This window comes from Lissotriton helveticus, chromosome 2_1 (genome assembly GCF_964261635.1).
Source record: "Lissotriton helveticus chromosome 2_1, aLisHel1.1, whole genome shotgun sequence".
NCBI classification, from domain to species: Eukaryota; Metazoa; Chordata; class Amphibia; order Caudata; family Salamandridae; genus Lissotriton; species Lissotriton helveticus.
The window spans coordinates 788,236,745-788,258,545 of record NC_136059.1 but is presented as its reverse complement, the minus strand read 5'-3'; the positions used below and the strand labels follow the sequence as shown (position 1 = coordinate 788,258,545).

General features: G+C 49.4%; 1 protein-coding gene across 3 annotated transcripts in view; it reads left to right on the top strand.

The window, feature by feature from the left end:
• The window catches only part of MCC (MCC regulator of Wnt signaling pathway), a 1,512,525-nt gene extending 1,491,002 nt beyond the window's left edge, over positions 1-21,523 (top strand). For 2 of the 3 annotated variants that reach the window (XM_078675515.1, XM_078675517.1), the window contains 2 exons: positions 4,912-5,034; positions 20,521-21,523. In XM_078675515.1, coding sequence (XP_078531641.1) covers positions 4,912-5,034; positions 20,521-20,701 — 304 coding nt within the window. In that variant the 3' untranslated portion in view covers positions 20,702-21,523. The remainder of the gene's footprint in view (positions 1-4,911; positions 5,035-20,520) is intronic. The other variant, XM_078675516.1, reaches the window with a different exon arrangement.
• The last annotated feature ends 278 nt before the right edge of the window (positions 21,524-21,801 follow it).

Here is a 21,801-nt window from a genome sequence, read left to right as displayed (position 1 = left end):
TGGTGGCTAGCGGCGCGATCCGAACCATCGCGTACCGTACAGACAGTAACTCACCCTACGACTAAAACCACAATGACGACCAAAGAGAGCGGATCGGCGGAGAAGTTCCAGATGGAAAAGCTGGAAGAATACAACCACCGAGAGCTCAAACAATTTTGCATGGACTTAGGCATTGCTACCACCGGGCTAAGCACAAAAGAAGACTTCAAAAACGCCCTAGAGGCCTGGACAGAGACAAATACCGCAACCCCCCGGGACCCCGCAGCCCCGGAAGTCAACACCACCCGGACGGAGGAACGGAGAACAGGCCCCTCCCATGAAGAGATCCAAGAGCGGGAAAAAAATAGATTACACGAGTTAGACTTGGCACGACTCAGATTAGACGGAGAATTGAAACTGGCGGAACAAAAAATAAACTTAGAACACTTACGGCTCAGAGAAGAGCGAGAGAAAAAACAGAGACAGAGAGACCTCGAAGAAAAAAGACTGGCATACGAGCACGAGTGCAAACTAGCGGAGATAGAAATACGCAAACTGAACAAAAACCTAGGGGTGCCCGAGCAACCGCACTCCCCGGGTCCTACCGAGCAGAAGGTCCACATCCCCAAGGATGTGGTCCGAGAATATCACCGGAACGACGACATACAGCAGTGGTTCAAGGCCTATGAGATTGCCATGACCGCCCACCGGGTCGCTCGAAGTGACTGGGGAGCCGGTCTATGGGGGAGATTCGTCAACGAGGGTCGTGATGCCCTGCTGCAGCTTCCGGACCATCAAATGACGTCCTATGACCACATGAAGGCCGCCCTCCTCAGTCGATATGGACTTACACCCGAAATGTACCGCCAGAGGTTCCGCAACTGCACCCGGATCCCAGGTACGACGTGGTTGGAATACGTGAACTATTTCAGCCGAGCCTTCGAGGGGTGGATCAAGGGTAACAACGTAACCACTTACGAACAACTCTTCAATCTCATTGTGTGGGAGCACCTCTCCAACAACTGCTTTGTCGAGCTCAGGCAGCACCTCCTCGACAGTAAATTGACTGAACCCCGGCAGCTCGCCACCGAGGCTGACCGGTGGGAGAGCACCCGAGTGGCCCGGAGTGGGCCGAATGAGCAGAACAGAACCAACCAAGGTCACCATCGTCCCCGAGGAGGAGGAGGAGGCCCGGGCCGGGGCAGAGACGACGCCCCGGCCGCACCCACTAACGCCACCCCGGCCCCAGCAGGCCGGGGAAACCCCCCGAGACACAAACCGAGGTCCGAGCCTTCCTGGGGCTCACCGGATACTACCGGCGGTTTGTAAGGGACTATGGCAGCATTGTGGGGCCTCTCACGGAGCTCACGTCTAAGAACCACCCAAAAAGAGTCAACTGGACTCCCGACTGTCAAGCAGCCTTCGAGACGCTGAAGGCCGCCATGTGCACCGCTCCTGTGCTCCAGGCCCCCGACTACAGCCGCGAGTTCATCGTGCAGACCGATGCCTCCGACCATGGTATTGGGGCCGTCCTCTCCCAACTGAACCCCGAAGGAGTGGACCAACCAGTGGCCTTCATCAGCAGACGCCTACTGCCCCGAGAACAGCGCTGGAGCACCATTGAGCGAGAGGCCTTCGCGGTGGTATGGGCCCTCAAGAAGCTCCGGCCGTACCTCTTCGGAACCCATTTCCGGGTACAGACGGACCATCGGCCCCTGCAATGGCTCATGCAGATGCGGGGGGAGAACCCCAAACTATTGCGATGGTCCATCTCCCTGCAGGGGATGGACTTCACTGTGGAACATCGCCCTGGCCAAGACCACGCCAACGCGGATGGCCTGTCCCGCTTTTTCCGCCTCGACGAGGAAAGTCCCCAAGAAGATGGGTGACTCTCCCCGCCTTCAGCTGGGGGGGACGCATGTTGGACAGGCCACATGAAGGGCTCGCTCCCTCCCCGCAGGACAGGGCCCGGGCCACCGTCAGCACCATTGCCCGGCCCAGCCGCCATCTTGGACACGGCACCACGCGGCCGCGCGGCCTCAGCCCGACCCCAACCCTGGGCCTGGCCAGGCCCCGACATCCCGGCACCACCCTCCACCCAGGAGGTGAACGGCCCACTTGGCAGGTCAATGGGAGTACGAAGTATCGATGGCTCTCCCCCGCCAGGTGCCGAGCACCCCCAGCCTCCTCGGGCGCTGGCTCCGCCCCCCTGCTGGGTGTCTGGACTCCCTCATCCCAGACCTCCCGACCTCCAAGAGCGAGGGTCCGGACATCAAAGGGCGCCAGACCTATAACTGAGGCAGCCCCAGGACAGGAAGGCAGTTGTATCCTGGAGTCGAGAGACACCGCGACGAACTCATCCTTGACGGACTGTTGGCGCTGCCACAGCCCTGCCTTGTGAACTATTGTCCTGCCTGCTGGCGCTGCCGCGGCCCTCTGTAACCTTCATCCTCGTGGGACCTGCTGGCGCTGCCGCGGCCCGTTGCAACCTGCATTCTCGTGGGACCTGCTGGCGCTGCCGCGGCCCGTTGTAACCTTCATCCTCGTTGGGACCTGCTGGCGCTGCCGCGGCCCATTGCAACCTGCATCCTCGTGGGACCTGCTGGCGCTGCCGCGGCCCGTTGTAACCTTCATCCTCGTTGGGACCTGCTGGCGCTGCCGCGGCCCGTTGCAACCTGCATTCTCGTGGGACCTGCTGGCGCTGCCGCGGCCCGTTGTAACCTTCATCCTCGTTGGGACCTGCTGGCGCTGCCGCGGCCCGTTGCCACCTACGACCTCTTCGGGACCTGCCGGCGCTGCCGCGGTCTGACCCATCCGAACACCGAGCTCGAGGATTGTGAGCTATCACCGTTACACACCCGTACCCGTGGGTACCAAGACTGTCCCGCTACCCCCTTCCCTTACTAGAGACTAGAATTGAGAGGATCATCGTGTCCTGATCGCCTTGTATCGTACCACACTACTACCCGAAGTGACTATAAAAGGTGTTACCCTAATCTTTGTGTGGTGTCCATCTGTGGGGGGGAAGTTACCTGTCTGTGCGATCACTGTGCTCGGCCGACCCTCCAGGTCCCCGTCTAACATTTTTTTAATTGTGAAACAATATCTGCTCATGATTTTTACTCAGCATGGTTAGAAGACTGGAGAAAGATTAAGGATAGGGGATAGTAAATGAACTCTAGATGGAGAATTATATGGATGCAGAGGCGTATCTTCAGGGTGTATGTTTGGGGTCTTACACCCCCCTAAAAAATGTATTCTGTAGTAAATAGTTGGGTACAGGTGCTCTCAGTCGGATTGGGTGAGGTGTCTGTCGAATTTCACCCTGTATTTTTTCTCTCTCTCTCTCTCTCCCCCCCCCTCTCCCCCTCACCCCTCAAAAAACTTCGCTAGTATGAAAAATATTGTGTTTTAAGTACCCCTAACAAGCCATACTCTGTATTTACACTGCCCTTTCAGCCTTCTTCATGTCCTGCTTCTCATATAACGTATTTTAACAAGACATGCCAGTGTGATTGTTGGAAAATCTGAAGCTCACGCCCTACAGTCTTACTGGATAAGCTATGCTCCTAGTGTGGCTGTCTGGTAAAGGATGAATGTATAGGGGGACAGAGGATGCTAGGGCTAAGACGATGTACTTTCTAAGGGCATGGGAGTAGGTGTGCCAGGACTGATTGAAATAACAAATCAAGTGGAAGAGTGCATATATACCAGGGTGAGGTTATGGACATGCACGGGGCTCAGAGGGGATATGCTGGGCGTGCGAGAGTTCATATATGATGGAAATGCTAGTGTGGATTCCTGCTCTGTGAGAATGGTGATCATGGATGAGGGTGATGGGATGCCATGACTCAGGGTATGAGAGTACGGGGGGTGGGAGAAGGGAATGCTGAGGACTAGAGTATGTGGAATAACAGCTGGTAGAAATGACTGTCAGTGAGATGAGTGAAATGAGGTGCTGAGAGCAAAGGTTTAGCTTGTTATTTAGCCCTCAAAAGTCATCTAGGCAGACTAAAAATGAATGTGACATACTTGAGTGATCACTTGATTCTGTGGTAAAGAAAATGATTTTGATTTTATTCATACAGTAATTTTGTTTTAATTTCTGTCTGAAAATGGTGGCTCCTAAAATATATATATATATATATGATGGCTTTAATCTTTGCTTTAGGAAGCATTGAACTCTGTAACAAAAACAAGGTCTGCCCCAATTTCTGTGCATGCAGAAGGACAGCTCAGCGTGTTGTAAGATAGTTCAAGATACGCAGCATGCAACGTTTTACTGCCTAATGTAAGGACATCAAATAACAAACATTGGCAAGGTCGAGAGTTTTCCCATGGCTTGCTGGTGCAATGGTTATTTATTTTTTCTTATTATTGTAAGCATATGTCACAAAAGAAAATCCTGCTGCCTAAACATCATCGACCCGTGCTTGCAATACAATTTTAAAATAAAAATAAAATAACGTTTTTATAATATAAAAGGATATGAAGGTCTGCTAGGAATAATTCTGTGAGATGAGCCAAGTTTCTAATCCTTTGTGGTGCACTGTTGTAATAAACTGAATTTAATGACGTGGAATTAAATTTACTACGCTCATGCGTTTCCTGAGTGTAAGCGTCACATATTTTGGAGAAATTCTAAGTGAATCCATATGTAATGGCCTGCCTGTCGGTTTATGGGTTCAGGGGCACAGTCATACTGGCATCTTGATTGACTCTGATCCATTGTGTCATGTTGTACCTTGTAGGGTAAACAGCTATTCTTGTTAAAGTTTCAGGCCCTGTGAAACATTGAGCATGCTTGTGACAATTAAAGAAAGCGCCGCCGAGCACTCATTGTCTTGCACTTATAACTGCTGTCCGCTCCAGAGCTCGACAGATGTGGAGTGTAGGACAGACCCATCTGACGTATTTCCCATTCCGTTGCAGTGAGAAGAAGCTGAAGGCACGCGCTCAGGAGCTGGTCAGCGCGTTAGAGAGACTCACGAAGAGCAGCGAAACCAGGCATCAGCAGTCCGCCGAATTTGTCAATGACCTGAAGAGAGCCAACAGGTAAAGCTTTTGTTGCATCAAATAGGTTGGTTCAACCGGTTCTGATACTTTTTTGCTGCTGTTGGCTGTGCCCTACATTGCGCTGTGTTTTTACCACTTTTAACATTTTAAACTTTGACTGTGTTCATTCTCTCTTTGACTGCATACCTGTTCTCTGCTCCCTGTTCTTGTCCGGTGTCTCGCCAGCGTCCCGTTCCACCACGGGTTTTCCCGCTTGTTGTGGAGGGCGCCGGCACAGATTGTAGCTCTTCCCTGATTGGGGAGCGAGGGTCACGCGTTGCATCAGTGTCCCGGCGCCTCCCTACTTAAATCGTATGACTTGCTCCGCGCCTAGCGGGGGCGCGCAGAGGGTGCGCCTAAGGCACGCCCGTCTGTGCCCATCCGCGCCAAGATCGCGCCAGGGGCCAGGGAGGCTGCTCCACCGGTCACATGTTTACAAGTAAGGTTTTGCTATGAAAGAAAGCTTCTGTTTGAACTTAGGCCCATAACTAAGCCCTGCCACCATACCATCGACCCTGAGGCCTTTTTAGGTGGAATTTTTGGTGGGTGCCAACACTGTGTCTTTAGAAAGGGGAATGTATTGAAATCACTGTCGGATCCTACTGTATTTAAGCCCGCTTCTAGTCTGACGGTTGAAAAGGGGTTTCTTATCAATGCTAGGTCGTTGGTAAAAAATAATATCGCATTTTGAGACTTTGTTTCAGCCAGGAACCCGACTCGGGTGTTTATCACAGAGACCTGGGCAACGGATGCCTCTGGACCTGATCTGATAGATTTCATCCCTACTGGCTATGCGCTGTCTAGGATGGACAGAGTTGGTCGCCGAGGAGGAGTGGGAATCCTGTATAAGGACTCTCTTACCTGTCGCACTGAGTTTCTCTCTACTCTCTCAGATCCTTTCCAGGCCTTTTATTTTTCTATTAATTCCCGTCCTTCTGTCTCCTTTTCCGGCCTTTTGTTTTCTAGACAACCTGGGCCTAGATCTTCTTTCAATCAGGACATTGTTAAATTGTTGGAGCCATTTATTGAAAGGCCCAATATTACCCTTCTTGGTGATTTTAATTTCCATCTGGAGAATACAGGATCTAGAGATACTCAGGTTCTCCTGGCAACTTTGGACTCTTGTGGTCTAGCTCAGTTGGTGGTGGGCCCTACCCATTTGGCAGGACATACCCTCGATGGAGTCTTTTCTAAAAAACCTAGGCTAAGGGTGGGACCTCCGGTCCCTCTAGCATGGTCTGACCACTTTGCTGTACCGTTAGAGGAAGAACTGCTTCCTGAAAGGACAGGTCTGTCAGACTGTAAGAAGCAGGAATTCAGAAGGAATTTTAAGTCCATTAATAACGACGTACTTTCCCCCTTTCTGAATGAGTTGACGTTTGCTGACTTGCAGGATGTTAACTCTCCTGCTTCTTAACTCTCGCATGCTTTTTCAGGAGCCATGGATATCCTGGCTCCTCCTAAACAGTATTATTCCGCAAGGAAGAGTCCCTCGGCTCCCTGGTATTCAGATAGACTTAGACACCTGAGACAAGGGTGCCGTAAACAGGAGAGGCTCTGGCGGGTCCATCTTGAACATTTGGAGAAGGAACAACATAAACTTCGCCTTAAGGAATATAAGCTAGCGATCATGTAGGAAAAGAGGGCCCACTTTTCTAAAGTTACTGCCTCCCTTAATTCTCCTAGTGATCTCTTTAAGGTTATAGATTCTCTATCTTCTCCGCAGGTAGTAGATTCAATAGTGGAATCGCAAGAATTGTGCGATAACTTCGCTGCCTTTTTTCATACAAAGATCTTGGGAGGAGCCTAGCGTCTGAACATGATGGCCGCCTAATCCTTCGGCTCCGCCGACCCTTCCGCTTTCCTCCCGTCCCGGGACCTCTCCTGGCATCCATCCTGCTCCCGAGTTCGATTTTCGGGTCCGGGAGGACACCCCGACTCCGTTGATGTGTCAGGTTCCGCGCTCCCTGCCGTTGAAGAGCTGGGACGCTCTCGCCTCCTCCCGGACGCTGCCCGGCGCTGAGGGGTCTTTGTTCTCCGGCTCTGGCTGCCTTCACCCCTGATCATAGCTGCCGCAGTGGACGTGGCCGGCCGGCCGGCGACTCGCAGTGGCTGACCTGGTTGATTGCGTTCTGCCCGCTCTCCGCATATTTAAGTGGCCGGCATACCGGCAGTGAGCACATCATTGTTTCCCCGCCCGGACCTCTCGGTGCCTTTGTTCTCTTCCTGGCTCGCTCCGTGATGGGGTGGGCGCCATCTTAAAGTCCGAGCAACTGGACCTTCTTTTCACGATCCTGGTCACAACCGTTAACATGGCAGCGACATTCGTTACGCTTCCCCCGGCATTGTACAGCGGAGTCTGCGCTCCCTTGGTGCCCCCGGCCAGGGGGTGCTCCTGCGTTCACCGGCATGGTACTCAGCTATCCGACGGTACTGTGGAGGACCAGTATTGTGGGCTACAACGGCGTTCTGGGCCAAAAGTGCAGGGATCTGCCACATCCTCCCCGCCTAGGGCACCGGTGCGGATTGCGGATATTCTGGGAGCCCTGGGTCTTCTTCACTCTGCTCTCTGTGGCGACGCCTATGACCTAGGGCTCCGTCTGGATGCTGTTCTCTCTGCTGTGCCCTTATGTGACCGAGCACCTACACGACTGCGGAACGATGAACCATATCCTGTGTCCGCGTTTTGTGGACGGCCCGCCCGGGAGTGCCCGGGGGTGCTGGAGGTCTGTGCTCCTGATGTTTCCGCAACGCTGTTTCTGGCGAAGGTGCAGAGGTCTGATGTATGCGTGTTGGTTCACGAATTGGAGTCTCGCCCTCGGACGCCATGTTCGAATACTCCTTTGTGGATTACTGTTGTTTTGCAACTGCTGCTCCTGCTCTGGCCGGGTGTGCTGCTACGGGGCGATGATCATCCTTATGTCGCTGTCGCACACAGGTCGTTGGATTGGACGGACTTTGATGGAAGGCGCTGTGCTATGCTGGGGTCATATTGCTGCTTTGTTTTGTTCGGGACGGCTACCGTTCTGCTGGACTACGTCGTTATTCCTGATCGCAGGGGACAGGGCTGATTCCCCCTGTCTATGACTGTGGTAGCGTATACTCCTTGGGTGGCTAGGGGTGAACGAGACTTTGAAGTCAGACATTGTTGCTGTTCCGGGTGGCGGGGGGGGGGTCGGAGATGTCTCCTTTCCCGTCGGATCTACTGTTGATTGTTACGCAGGGAGGTGGGTGGTGAGCCGGGGATGATCTACTCTATGTTTAATTTGTGTCGGTGGCGGGGTCTGGAGATGGGTGGCCCGATTATTACCTGCTGGGTGCGGGTTTGTCTCTCTCCTCCTCCTCTCTCTTTATATCTTTATAATTCCCTTCTGTGGGGCAGTTCCGGGGCGACAGGCACGCTGTTAGTGGGTTGGCCATAGTCATTACAGGAGTGCTGGGTGGTGGGTGTGGGGGGGTTTGTTTTTTTAGTTTGTTTTGTTATATGGTCACTATTGCTCTTTTCCGTCTTTGGGAGGGTTCTTTCCTCTTTGTAGGGTTGGCTGCTTCTGGGTTTCGTACCTTTTTATTTTCCTGTATTTCGAGGACTCATAGTTTTCGCTTTTGGGGGTGGGCTTCCTGGGAATGTTAGTTGAACTGTTGTTCGTACATAACGTTGCTTAATATCCGATTCATTGTTGCTGTTGCTGTATACATATGTTTGCTGTCTTTACGGCCTACTTTCGACTGTACATGGGGTTAGCCCCTCTTGTTGCGTCTCTTTTGTATCCCCTTTTAGTAAGGTGTGTATTTAGTCCTGCTGCAGCCCCCTCGCTTCATCTACTTTAAAACGAAAACCTCTTCTTTTGTTTTGCGCGCCCCGTAGTCACTTCTGTCGGACTTCACTATATGCTGATTGTATGCGGTTATACTGTTATCCTGCTTTCCTCTCTTTGCGGCCGGCCGTGATGGTTGTGGGCTTGCGCATGTATCTCCTGTTTTTTATCTCAATAAAGGTTTTCAAAAAAAAAAAAAAAAAAGATCTTGGATATCTATGGCACGCTAGAATCTCTAAACTCCTGTATGGGACCTCCTAATCCTCCGGCCTTTCCTGCGGTCGGGAGTCTGCCTGATGAGCAGCTCCTGAGTCTTCTGTCTTTTCCTCTCTTATCATCTGAGACGATGACGCAGCTTCTGCACAATATTAAGTCAGGCTCTCCCTTAGATTCTTGCCCGCTCAAAGTTCTGAAAGCATGTCAGGAAGTGGTTATTCCTCCTTTTATGAAGGTTATGAACCAGGCCATCTTGGAGGGAGTTTTTCCCTCCCTATGGAAGACGGCTGTTGTAAAACCACTTTTGAAGAAACCTGCTCTGGACCCAGGGGTTTTGAACATTTTTTGCCCCATCTCTCTACTTCCCGCCCCTGCTAAGATGTTGGAGTCCCATCTTAATCTCCATCTTAGTGCCTATCGCAGGGATTTTGCCCTTTTGGACGCATCCCAACATGGCTTTAGGAGATTTCACAGCACTGAAACTGCTCTCACTGCTGTTGTTAATAATATTTGCTCTCAGGTTGACAAGGGCCATACCACTCTTCTGGTCCTGTTGGACCTTACAGCGGCCTTCGACACTCTGTCTCCATCTACATTGGTATCACATCTTAGGGAGATAGGGGGTCGGAGGCCCTGCCCTGAGTCTTCTGGCTTCCTTTCTTAATGAAAGGGATCAGAGAGTGAAACTAGGCCAGTTTCTATCTGCCCCTAAGCCTGTGCACTGTGGGGTCCCTCAGGGCTCTTCATTGAGCCCTACATTGTTTAACATCTATGTGGCCCCCCTTGCCAGGGTGGTTAGATCAATTGGGCTGGAGGCGTTGTCTTACGCTGACGACACCCAAATAATGATCTCTCTCACTCACTCAGTGCAGGATTCTGCCCAGAACTTTAGGAGCTGTATGGAGGCTGTCTCTCAGTGGATGGTGCAGAACTTCCTGAAACTGAATGGGGAGAAAACGGAGGTTCTAATTTTTGGGGGCAATCAGGATACCTGGTCAAGAGATTGGTGGCCACCCTCTCTTGGGAAATGCCTCCTCCCTCGCCAGTATGGTAAGAACCTAGGGGTGCTAATGGACACTGCTCTTTCCTTTGACCGTCAGGTTAATAGGACTGTTTCCACCTGCTGTGGCATTATTAGAGTTCTCAGAAAGATCGCTCATTATCTTTCCCCTGCTGCTCGGAAACAGGCTACGGTGGCATTAGTCTCTTCCAGATTGGACTATTGTAACGCCCTTTATTTGGGCATTACTAAGAGCCTTATCCATCGTCTCCAAATGGTCCAGAATGCTGCAGCGAAGATGGTCCTGAACCTCCCTAGATGTGCCTCAGCCTCGGCAGCGCGGGAAAATTTACACTGGCTTCCCATACACTGTAGGATCACTTTTAAAATTCTTTGTCTATCTCATGGAGCCTTCTATGGTACTGGTCCTGAGGGGATCAAGTCTCTTGTACATCTCTACACCCCCAGTAGATCCCTTCATTCCTCTGATAAGAATCTTCTTGAGGTCCCCAGGTTTGTAAAAGCAAAATGGGGAGGTAGAGCGTTTTCCTCGGTGGCGCCCAGATTGTGGAATTCTCTCCCCCTTGAGCTTATAGGGCAACCCTCTCTCTCTCTGTTCCGGAAGGTCTTAAAAACCTGGCTTTTCTCTGAAGCGTACCTGTAAAGCTGACTATGTATTGGATGACCTGCTTAGCGCCTTGATGCCCTTGGGCTAAGTTGCACTCTATAAGTTTCTGTTCATTCATTCAAACAGCTAGAACTTGGGCCTCAGCCTCATTCTCCTCCTAGTCACAGGTTCTCGTAGGTCTAAAGTGCATGTTAGGAACAGTGGAGACACTGGCCTGATGCTCCATCCCTTGTTCCCTCAGTGTCAGGGAACAAGTGTTATCACTTTCTCAAAACTATCTGAATTCCACAGAGACCACATTTCATACATCACAGTGTGCTGGTGCACTTTTGCATCGACCTTTATGAATCACAAAGCTTGGCCATGCATTTTGCGTCGATATTAGAATTGGTCAGCTGGTGGAAATTGCCTTTTTTTGCTTTGCACTGGTGATTTGGTGCAATTTTGGTTCTGCACTTCTGCAGTGGTGAACGTGCAGTGCACAACTGCCTCAGCGAATCTGTGTAGTCTGAAAATGTCAGTGTAGAATTGCACCAGGACAGTGTATGTAAACCTATCACGAATGTGGCCAAAATTTGACTTCCTTCCTCCAAAATATTGTGTCCACTTGATGGCTCAATTTTGGATTTCCTGGTTTTTTGGAGACAACCTCAGGCAGTTGGTTGGTCATCTAATGTGCTGATTAATCGGACTTCAATCCTTTCAAGACAGCGAGTATCCCACAATGAAGGTCCACTGAGTCCAGGCCTGTCACCCCTTCATACAAGACTGTATGTGATTGCTTTCTACGTTGAGGAAATGAAAAAAGAGAATGAAGGTTTAGAGCCTGGGTGTCCCTACTTGGGTCAATTTATGCATCTGCTACCACCATTGCTATTTATGTACAACTATTGTTTATACTGCATCTCTCATGCGGATTAATACTACTGAGGACAATTTTAGTTTCAGATGCACTTCAAACCCATTGGTTGACCGCTCGGTCATCCCCAACTTGGCTGCTCTGAAGGCCGTTAACTGCACTCCGGCCCCATTGCCTCTACTCTATTCGTACCAAAGGAGGTAGTGCCACCCTGTTGGAAGCTGTCGCCTCTTTTCCCCCAAGGATACGCAGGAGCCAGAGAGGTATGTTGAGCACGTCTTTATTCTCTCGTGCCTACCTCTGTACTACCCTCCTCCCTTCTACTTCCTTTCTTTCCCCCGCCCTTTCCCTTCCTGCCTGTCCTGTCGCAGACAGGGGTCAGGCGGTTGCATCACGACATCTCCCCCTTTTGTATAAAGTCTTACTGTATCTCAGATGACTTCGATGAGGCGTTCTGGCCGTCGAGTTTGTCGTCTGGGTCTCTCAGATGGTTCCGAGTTGTGTCGGTGGTGTGTGTGGTGATCGTGTCTTGCTGGACTGGATTGACCGCGGTCCCTGCTTCTGCTTTGGCTTTCAGAGTCGGTGGACGATTCCCAGGGGTGACGATCGTCGGATCCTTGGGGACTGCATTTCTTGAAGTGTGACACATTTCGTGTAATTCTCTTGTGGTCACCTTGCGCCGTGATCATGGTTCCTTTCCGGCGGCTGACCTTTAAAGGATGGGCGAGGTAGCGACTGTCTGCTTTTGTTCCCCGATCCCGTCGAACTACCACCCAGTCTCCTTCTCGGATGTCGGTGTGTTTAGCATGTCTGCGCTGATCAGCGTATGTCTTCATTTTTAGTTTCTTCTCCTGATCAATGTTAACTAGTGTTTCATGATCAATGTTCGGAGGTCGGGGCTGACTCGCGCTGCTCAGAGTGGGCAGTCGAGTGCGTGGAATTCTTCCTAACATGAGAGTAGCCGGACATTGGTCTATAGTATTGTGAGGCGTGGTGCGGTATGCTCTCAACACTTCATTCAGTGCTTGTTGGATGTCTCTATGGGCCAATTACGCTTGTTGCACTGCTTTCTTCAAAGTTCCCATGAATCTTTCCACCATACCATTAGCTTGAGGCCAGAGTGGTGTGATCTTTTGGTGTTTGAAATCAAGATGTTTTGCAAAGTCTGCAAATTCGTGGCCGTTGAATGGGGGTCCGTTGTCTGACTTGACACGTAGTGGAATGCCCCACGCTGCAAATGTCTCATCTAGTATTGGGATTACTGTGGTGACCTTGGTGGATGGTATGAGGTGTGCAAAAGGAAACCGGGAGTATTCGTCCATGATAACGAAGATGTACTGGCTTGACTTCAGGGGTCCAAAGAAATCTACGGCAACTTGTTGCCACACTCCTTCAGGTAGTTCCGACATCTGTAGTGGAGCCGGTGGTTCGTCTCGGCTTACCAGTTGACATGATATGCAGTCCTTGAGGGTGGCTTCTACCATTTGGTCTAGTGTCGGGAACCAGACGCGTTCCCGTAGTGCTTTCTTGGTGGCGCTTACTCCTCGGTGGCCCTCGTGGGCAAGGTTGATTACACCTTGTCTCAGTCTTTGGGGAATGACAATCCTCCCCCCTCTCAAAATCAGGCCGTCACTGCTGATGGACAGCTCGTCGTGGACGTGTTTGAATGCTAGGAGTTCACGAGACAGTGTACTGTGGTCCTCAGTCAGGTGGCGCCAGGAGTTGTTGCGAGTGCGTTCTGTCACAACTTGAAAGATCGGATCTTGGATGGAGGCTTCTAGGATGGCGGCAAGCGGGACTGTGGGAGGACACGCTGCATCAATGACGAAGTGTAGGTATTCTTCTGCAACAGATTGCGGTGCAGCTGTGGTGACTTTGGGGTGACGGGACATCTAGTCGGCTGGATTTTCCGATTTCCCAGGCTTATGGACAATCGTGTATATATAGTCCTGAAGACGGAGACCCCATCGCTCTATGCGTGGAGGCATCTTGGCCTTGGGATTGCCGAATATGGTAAGGAGGGCTTGGTGGTCCGTGACAATGGTGAAATGTTTACCGTAAACAAAAAGGTGGAAGTGTTCACACGCCCAGACCACAGCCAGGCTTTCTTTCTCCGGTTGGGAGTACCGGGTCTCAGTGTCAGAGAGACTGCGGCTGGCATATGCGAAGATGTGGCGTTGGTCGGAGTCTTCAGTGTATTGTGCAAGGATGGCACCAAGTCCTACCGGGCTGGCATCCACAGTGAGCTCAGTACGTTTTTTCGCATCAAAGTAAGCCAGGTTGATCGCGGAGCCGACGGCTTTTTTGATCTTTTGGAAAGCGTGGTGACAGGCGTCCGTCCAGTCGAATGGCTGCCCTTGGCGGGTGAGCTCTCGCAGGGGGTGACTGAGTGTGGCGAAGTCCTGGATGTAACGGGCGTAGTAGCTTGCCATGCCTAGGAATGAACGAAGGTCACTCACGTCCTGCGGTGTTGGGGTGTCTGCCAGGGCAGAGACTTTCTCAGGATCTGGGGTCATGCCGTCTTTAGAGAATATGTGGCCATAGAATTTCAAGTTCGACTTGTGAAATTCACATTTGGTTGGGTTCAGAGTCAGATTTGCATTGAGGAGGGCATGGCATACTCTGTCAAGGGCAGTGTCATGTTCGGTTTGATCCTTGCTATACACCAGTAGATCATCGCTGTAATTGAAGGTGTTGGGTATTCCTTGAATTACGCGCCTGATGGTCTCTTGGAAGATTTCGGCAGCAGATGATATGCCAAAGTTTAGGCGTTTGTAGCGGAAGAGTCCTTGGTGAGTCGTAAACGTGGTGATGTAGCGAGATCGTTCATGAAGTTCAAGCTGGTGGTAGCCCTTATTAAGGTCCAGTTTCGAGAAGATGGTGGCTCCGTTGAGGCGAGCGATCATGTCACTAATGTGTGGTCCAGGGTGACGTTCTCGTTCGATTGCGACGTTGGCTGCACGCATGTCCACGCACAGGCGCACTTTATTGTTCTGACCCTTTTTGGGGACTACCACTACTGGTGATATCCATGGAGTGGGGCCGGAAGTGCGTTCGATAATGTCAGTTCTGAGTAGTTCTTGCAGTTCTTCGTCTACTGCTTGTTGCAGATGAAACGGTACTTTTCTGTGGTGTTGTGCCACTGGTGTTACCCGTTCATCTATGTGTAGCTTGACCTTGAAGTGGTTTAGCTTTCCAAGTCCCTTGAATAGGTTAGGAAACTTGGCAACGATGTCTGGGGCATCCTCAGTCATGTAGAGGAGTTCTACCAGTTTAAGTCGTTCTGCTGTTGGCAGACTGAGTAGACAGTCCGCTATATCTGGACCCTCCACCACGTGAATGTAAGCTGGAATCACTCGGTCCCTAAATGTGAGGGTTGTGTGGAAGCGACCGAGACATGGCAATGGTTTCCGGGACATCCACGTAAATATTCTCACCGCTGCCGGTTCTAGCGCTGGACGCGGCTTCATGCTTTGGTATTCCAGGGCGCAGATATAGTTCAGCGAGGCGCCTGAATCTAGGACAAATTTAGCTGGGTGATCACCTATCCTGATGTCCAACTTTGGGTATTTCCGTAGACGGTCTGGATCTGAGACCATGCAGATGTATTCGTCGCTGTCTTGGGACACCGGTGTGTGTGTCACAGAGTCACTGGATGTTGACCTTGATCGGCGTGACCGACGTGATCTGAGTGAGTGATCACTGGATCGGGAAGAGCTGGTCGATCGTCTTTCCCGCTCTTTTACTGCCCGTGCATGATGCCGTGTTGAGGATCGAGGCCGTGATCTGCGTCCGGAGCGTGGTGATCTTTGTCTCGACGACCTGGTCTGGCAGACAGTTTCGAAGTGATTGTCTCTGCCACAGCGGTGGCAGCGCTGCCCAATGGCCGGGCATTGGCCCGGATGTGGATAGTCTTGTCCGCACCTGTAGCAGGCTGGTGCAGGCTTGTTGGATTTGGCATGTCGTGTTTCTCGTGATCTGTGGCCTGTTTCTGGTCTCCGAGATGACGCGTGGTATGATGACTTGGTCGATTTCCTACGGTCAGTCTGATGTTTCTGGTCCTTGTGGGCCTGAAGCCTGAACGCTTGTTCCTTCTTATCCGATTTGTTCGTCTCCATTTTCTTAGCGTGGTCTTCCGCTTGATCATTTATGCGCGTCATTTCTTCAATTTCTTCCAATGAATAGTGCTTTTTCAGTAGACGTCGCCGTAGTGACTCAGACTGACATCCTTCAATTATGCGAAGCCGTAGTGCATCTTCAGTGTTGAAGTCGTCAAAGTTGCAGTGGCGGGCTAGCCGTCGTATGCGCAGTATGAAGTCGCACATTCGTTCCTCTTTCTCCTGCGTAGCCAGATTGAACGTGTACCGTTCATAGTCGAGGTTGTATTTGTGTAGGAATTGTCGGTCAAGAGTTCCTTTGACGTCGTCATATGAGGCGGTGGCTGCATCAGGCAGCTCCTTAATGATCTGGGCAATGTCCTTCCCCACTATGTTTCGTAGAGCAATTAGCTTCTGCTTGGGGTCTTGTACCTGTGACCCAGTCATATAGTCCTCGAAATCTTCTGACCAGCTTTTCCATTTGGGGCCCATGCTGCTGCCAGAGGTGAGTTCCAGAGGTTCAGGTGGCCTGATATATGATATTCCCATGATGGGCCCTTGAGTCATTGCTGCAGGGTTGCTCGGTGATGCTTGTGGCGCAGGTGCCCCTCCTGTGTCACTGGATGAGCTGGGTTGCACTGACATCCTTTTCGTATGGATGTTTGTTCCAGTGAGTAATTGGCGCTTGTTTCCAGTTATCTGGATAAACCAGTGTTAATTTGGTGCTTATGTCCAGGTGCCTGACTTCAAAATGGCCGACACGTATTTTGTGCATGGAGGTCTATGGGCGGTGCCTGACCTCAAGATGGCCGCCGTGTAGGACACGTGGCTCCATCTAGTTACACTTAGTTTCACTGGCCGGGGCGCGCTGCAGGGTGCGTGCTGGCAATTTGAGGGATCCGCTGCAGTGGGGTTAATTATTGGGCCTCAGGGACTCACCCCTTTATTTCTGACCGTAGTATCGGATCGGCGAGTGCTTCCTTGTCTTCGCGCCCTTTCCTTCTTCTGTTCGCCGGTCTCGCGCCTTTTTTTTCTGTTTTTCTTGGCCACCGCTAGAGTTGGTGCTGCGCGAAAGCGGCGCGCATCAGGGGTCGCTTCTCCCCGACAGGCAGCTCCGTCTCTGGGCTCCGCTCTTGACAGCGGCAGCCAGGCGGTGTGTGAGCGCGTCTTAGTTTTGCTCGCACGCGCTACTTCCAACGAAGGCTGCAGGCTCAGCGCGTTCGGCCGCTCCCGAGCGGCAGGGGTTGAGCGACGTGGGAATTACTCAAAGATCCCACCTTCGTCGCCAGTGTCGCCTCTTTTCCCCCAAGGATACGCAGGAGCCAGAGAGGTATGTTGAGCACGTCTTTATTCTCTCGTGCCTACCTCTGTACTACCCTCCTCCCTTCTACTTCCTTTCTTTCCCCCGCCCTTTCCCTTCCTGCCTGTCCTGTCGCAGACAGGGGTCAGGCGGTTGCATCACGACAGAAGCCTTACTTTGTTAATAAAAGTCATCCCTAACCTAGCATACATGTGCACACTTATCCTATCACCAGCCTTCAAATGATGGCTAAACTATTACAAAAAGTGGTGATGGAAAAGTCCACCTTATATTGATGGAAATGACTGCCTCTCCACGTTCCTATCTGGACTGAGCCCCAGACTTGTGAGAGGAGTTGCTGTTTTTGGGGATGCTGCATGGGTTGCAGGTGAGGTCTGTCCTGCACTACTGGTAACATTGGACCAATCAGCAACATCCAACACTGTGGATCGCTGAGTTTTGATTGACAGTTTTTAAACAGTGCTGAATGCCCCCTTCCCGTACTGTGAAATGGTTTACATTCCTTTAAGATATAGAACATAAAACATTAAACTTAACTCATCACCTCTGAGCAGGTTTCATCAACTGCAGTGTGACACTGTGGTTACTGTTGTCCCTGGCAACGAATATTTGTTCTAGTAGGAATAAAAGGATAACCACCATGTTTATAATACACAGAAGAAGTATTTCTGTTGACAGCAAAAACATATTGTATTGAGTGACTAAGATTTCAATTAATGTCAATAGCCTTGGCTGGGTTTTCTCATAGTTGTGCCTACACGTCAAGCATAGACAAATTAATGGTTAAATTCTATATCAAAATAGAAAAACAAACTAGAGAAAAGTAGTATAGAATAGTGGGGGAAATGTGGAAATGCCTCAATTTAAACTGCACATTGTGTTAAATGTATCCTTAAAATTTGGCCAGCAGAATGTCTCAGTAAGTTAATCGTTTACCACTGGGAAATGCAGTGATCTGAATTCACGAGTTTGAACATCGGCAGAGCTGACTCATCCTTCTGAGGTTGGTAAATTGAGCAAGATTTAACCGCATTTAGCAATGTAGAAGTGCTGCACAAATCGCTATATAAAATAGCTTATTATTAAGCTAGCTCTCTGGTAGGTAGAACCTTATATTTTGCAAGTTGTCGCTTTTAGTGATGCTGGTTTGATTCTCTATCCTACCTAAGGATTTGCTGATGCTGTGACCTGTTTCCAAACTTCAATCCCATATCCTAATTGCTGTGCACGTTTAGATGGTCTAGAAGCTTCACTCTGCTGTAGTAAACAACAGATTCTCGTGTTCATGCCTGGGGAACTTCTCCCTGTGGACAGATGCGATTCCTTAGTAGGCTTAAAATGTGTTTTTGATTATCATTGAACTTAGTGTAGAAGGCCACATGGAAACAAGGGCACATTATTTCCTGGATGACGATAAAAGCAACAATTAAAACAAGTACACCCGTTAAAAAAAGGCGGTGGTAAAAGGGAGGTGTAAAATGCTAAACGACATTTTAGTCAATGACTAGAATTTTATAACATTAACTTTAGCACCGCAAAGAGAAGTAAAAGGTACACTCGTCAGCGAGGGGATGTCCGAAAGTTGCTTCAGATGGCATCTCCTGGCTTGAGGCTTCGGTGTAGAGTGACAGCACAGAAGGACTTATAATGGCTTCAGATGCTGTCTCGAAGTGCCCCGCAAAAGAACATTTAGCTGCTGCAATCAAGATTGCTAGTGCAATACATGCCAACATTTCAGGAGAGCAAAGTGGGAGATTTAAAAAAAAAAAAAATCGGGAGAATGGGACTTTGAATCGGGTTACTGGCATGTATGGGCTTTGGAAGTGTGCTGCTGTAGGATCGGACATTTGAAACGTAAATGCGCGTTTTTTTCTTACCTTTCAGAAGCATGGAGCTTAATGGCAGGCAGGGAGAGGGTGATGCAAGTGTTGGGCACTGGCCTGGCAGGTTGTTGGCAGTGCATGCACCCCCCACCCCACTGTGGCAGCCAGGGCTGAAACAGCCCCCCCCCCACCCCCCAGTACTTAGCAGGTCTTTAAAAGACGATTCCCTTGTTAATGACGCTTTGTTGGTTTTTCACCGCTTCGAGAGCCCCTGCATCGCCACTCTTTGTTGGAAAAATTAGCACTTTACACAATACCAAGCCCTGTCAGCTGAAACTCCCGAGGAATCGGGTTTTTGCTTGTAGGAATCGGGAGGCGGGAGACTAGCCTTCAAATCGGTAGTCTCACGCCTGAATCGGGAGGGTTGGCATGTCTGCTAGTGCAAGAAGCACACGAGGAGAATGAGTATAACGGTCGTTTTTGGCGCCAAAAAGAAGTGCAAAGGGTAACAAAGGGATGTCCCACGGTTGCTTCACACGTTATCTCTGGGTGTTCCGCAAATTGCAGTGTGCAGAGACCATACAGAATTTGCCTGCGAAGATGCAAACAAGAGTGGAAAAGACTAGAACAGGGCAATCATCCCAGGGTTCATTGAGGAAGGCACGAGATGTGTCAAGCAGAAATCATCATAGGATATTATGACATTCGTTTTTAACAAAGAAAAGGAAAATGTAAAGTGCGGGGGCAGTGAGGGACTATGCCAATGTTATTGCAGCTTATGTCTCCTGACAATCCGCAAGAGTTAAGTATATGGAGATGTAGCTAATTAATCTCTAGGTTGCTTCAGGTGTTGTCTCCAACATTCAGCAGCAGTCATTTAAAGACTCGAAACAAATACGTAGAGTGCTAGTGCGAGCAGCAAAATCGATCCGGAATTAAACAGCGGCTACACAGAATCTATCAAACAGAGATCGAAGCAGTACAATAGCCCTGGAGTGCCTCAGACGTTCTGCTGGGACTGTGCCTTAAAATATTCGAATTTTAGGGGTCGGTTTTGCGGCACAGATGGTATTTACAGTACCCAGTTTTGCTGCAGCCAACCAGAGAAATCTGCCTGTTTTGATGTTCGGTTTGGTTTTGTCCTGGTTCCGGCTAGTTACCGCCTGAGGACAGGTTCAGACTTCTCTAGACGCCTGTAGGTAGGACTTCAGTCTTGCATTGATTGTGACAGTCCCACACCTGCTTTTGAAGGTACTCACAACTTCGGAAATTAACCATGTTGTGTATTTTCAAAATTCACAATAACCAGTGCTTTCGTCCACTATTTTCCTCCTATAATCGTGTAAGAGGGACTGGAAGCCGAGGTCTCAGACACCTTCCGATAAAATATGAGCTTATTTCCTCATGTTGGATTCGAAACACTGTATTGATTTGGGCAAAGTGTTTATTCATCAAGTTCAACAGAGTTCAACCCCCATCTCACTAATGACTATTTCTACAATTGTGCCCTTTTGTAAAGGTGATTATGTTTGAGAGCGAGGGGTATATTTGTTCATTGCCAATTCTGCTCCATTTTCTACTCTTGTAAAGGGTGTCTTTATAGAACATGCTGAATAAGAGTACAACTGTGACAGAACATTTGCTTGTTCACTAATCACCTGCTTTTTCTTCTTGGTGTATTTTCCAGTTGTTTCATCCCAATCCTTTTTTTTCTCCTTTTTACACAGTAACCTCGTTGCTGCCTACGAGAAAGCAAAGAAGAAACATCAAAACAAACTGAAGAAACTTGAGTCTCAGATGATGGCCATGGTTGAGCGACACGAGACGCAAGTAAGGATGCTGAAGCAAAGGATAGCTTTACTGGAGGAAGAAAACTCCAGGCCTCACACAAATGAAACTTCACTTTAAAGGACAGGGGCTTCCGTTCCATATGCAACAAGACTGTTCTATGGAAGGGATTTGTAAAAGTAACCTGCCTGAAACTGTCCCTGCCTTTTGAAAATGGGAATTTAGACAGTTTTACTTAGAGGCGGTCCTATCCAGGAGAAGGCGGTACCACGCCATGTGGATGAATGTTGCCAGATTACATGCCTTCATGGAGCATTGTTATTACTTTCCGTGTCAAGATATGAGAACTACATGGCAAACTGAGAGTATGGATTACAAGATGGATACATTCAAAGTATGCCGACATATTACATGTCAGTAGCAGTCATGCCAGTGTAGGCTAACTCCTGCGAACTACAAGAATTGTATTCACTTAACCTTTGGAATCACAAAAGGAAGTAAATAATGACTGCGCACTGTGATCATGTCTTTCCTCAAGGCTTAAAAGACTGGGCTGACACAACTGTCCACCATCGACTGCCTATACAGCACTGCGTTCCAGTCAGTGCCAGGATGTGGGGAAAAATTACCACAATGTTTTTCTCTCCACAGCACATGGATGCACCTTGAGTTCATTTTACTCAAAACACTGTAGGGTTTTTTTATACATTAGTTGGTCAAGGGCAGCCTGGCACGCAAGCCTTTTCCTGCTCTGCTTTCAAGGTTGTGTATAGGAGTGTCACGAAACTAGTCTAATGTCACTTTACAAGTGAGGTTGAGATGACCCGAAACATCTCGATTTCTATTTTATTTTTGGCCAAAGGGTAACTATTTATAAGAAAAAAATGTACCTTTTCTGTAAAAAAAATACAAAAAAAATAAACAAATATGGAAGAGCAAATAGTCACGTCTTAATTGAGTACACTGTGAATAGGAATGCTTTTGTAATGAGGGCTATAATAAAAAAATTAGGTTTAGCCTATTTTATACATTTGTTACTTTTCTAATGTCTGAAAATCCATTACCATTGTTGCAATGCAATACACATTCATGTATTTTATGGAAGATAATGAACCTGATGAGGAGTAGAGTGGATTAATTAAACTGGTTGTTTTCTTTATTTTTAATTTTCATTGCCCTAAATGTTTCTCTAGCTAACTATGAAAAATATTTTTCCCAGT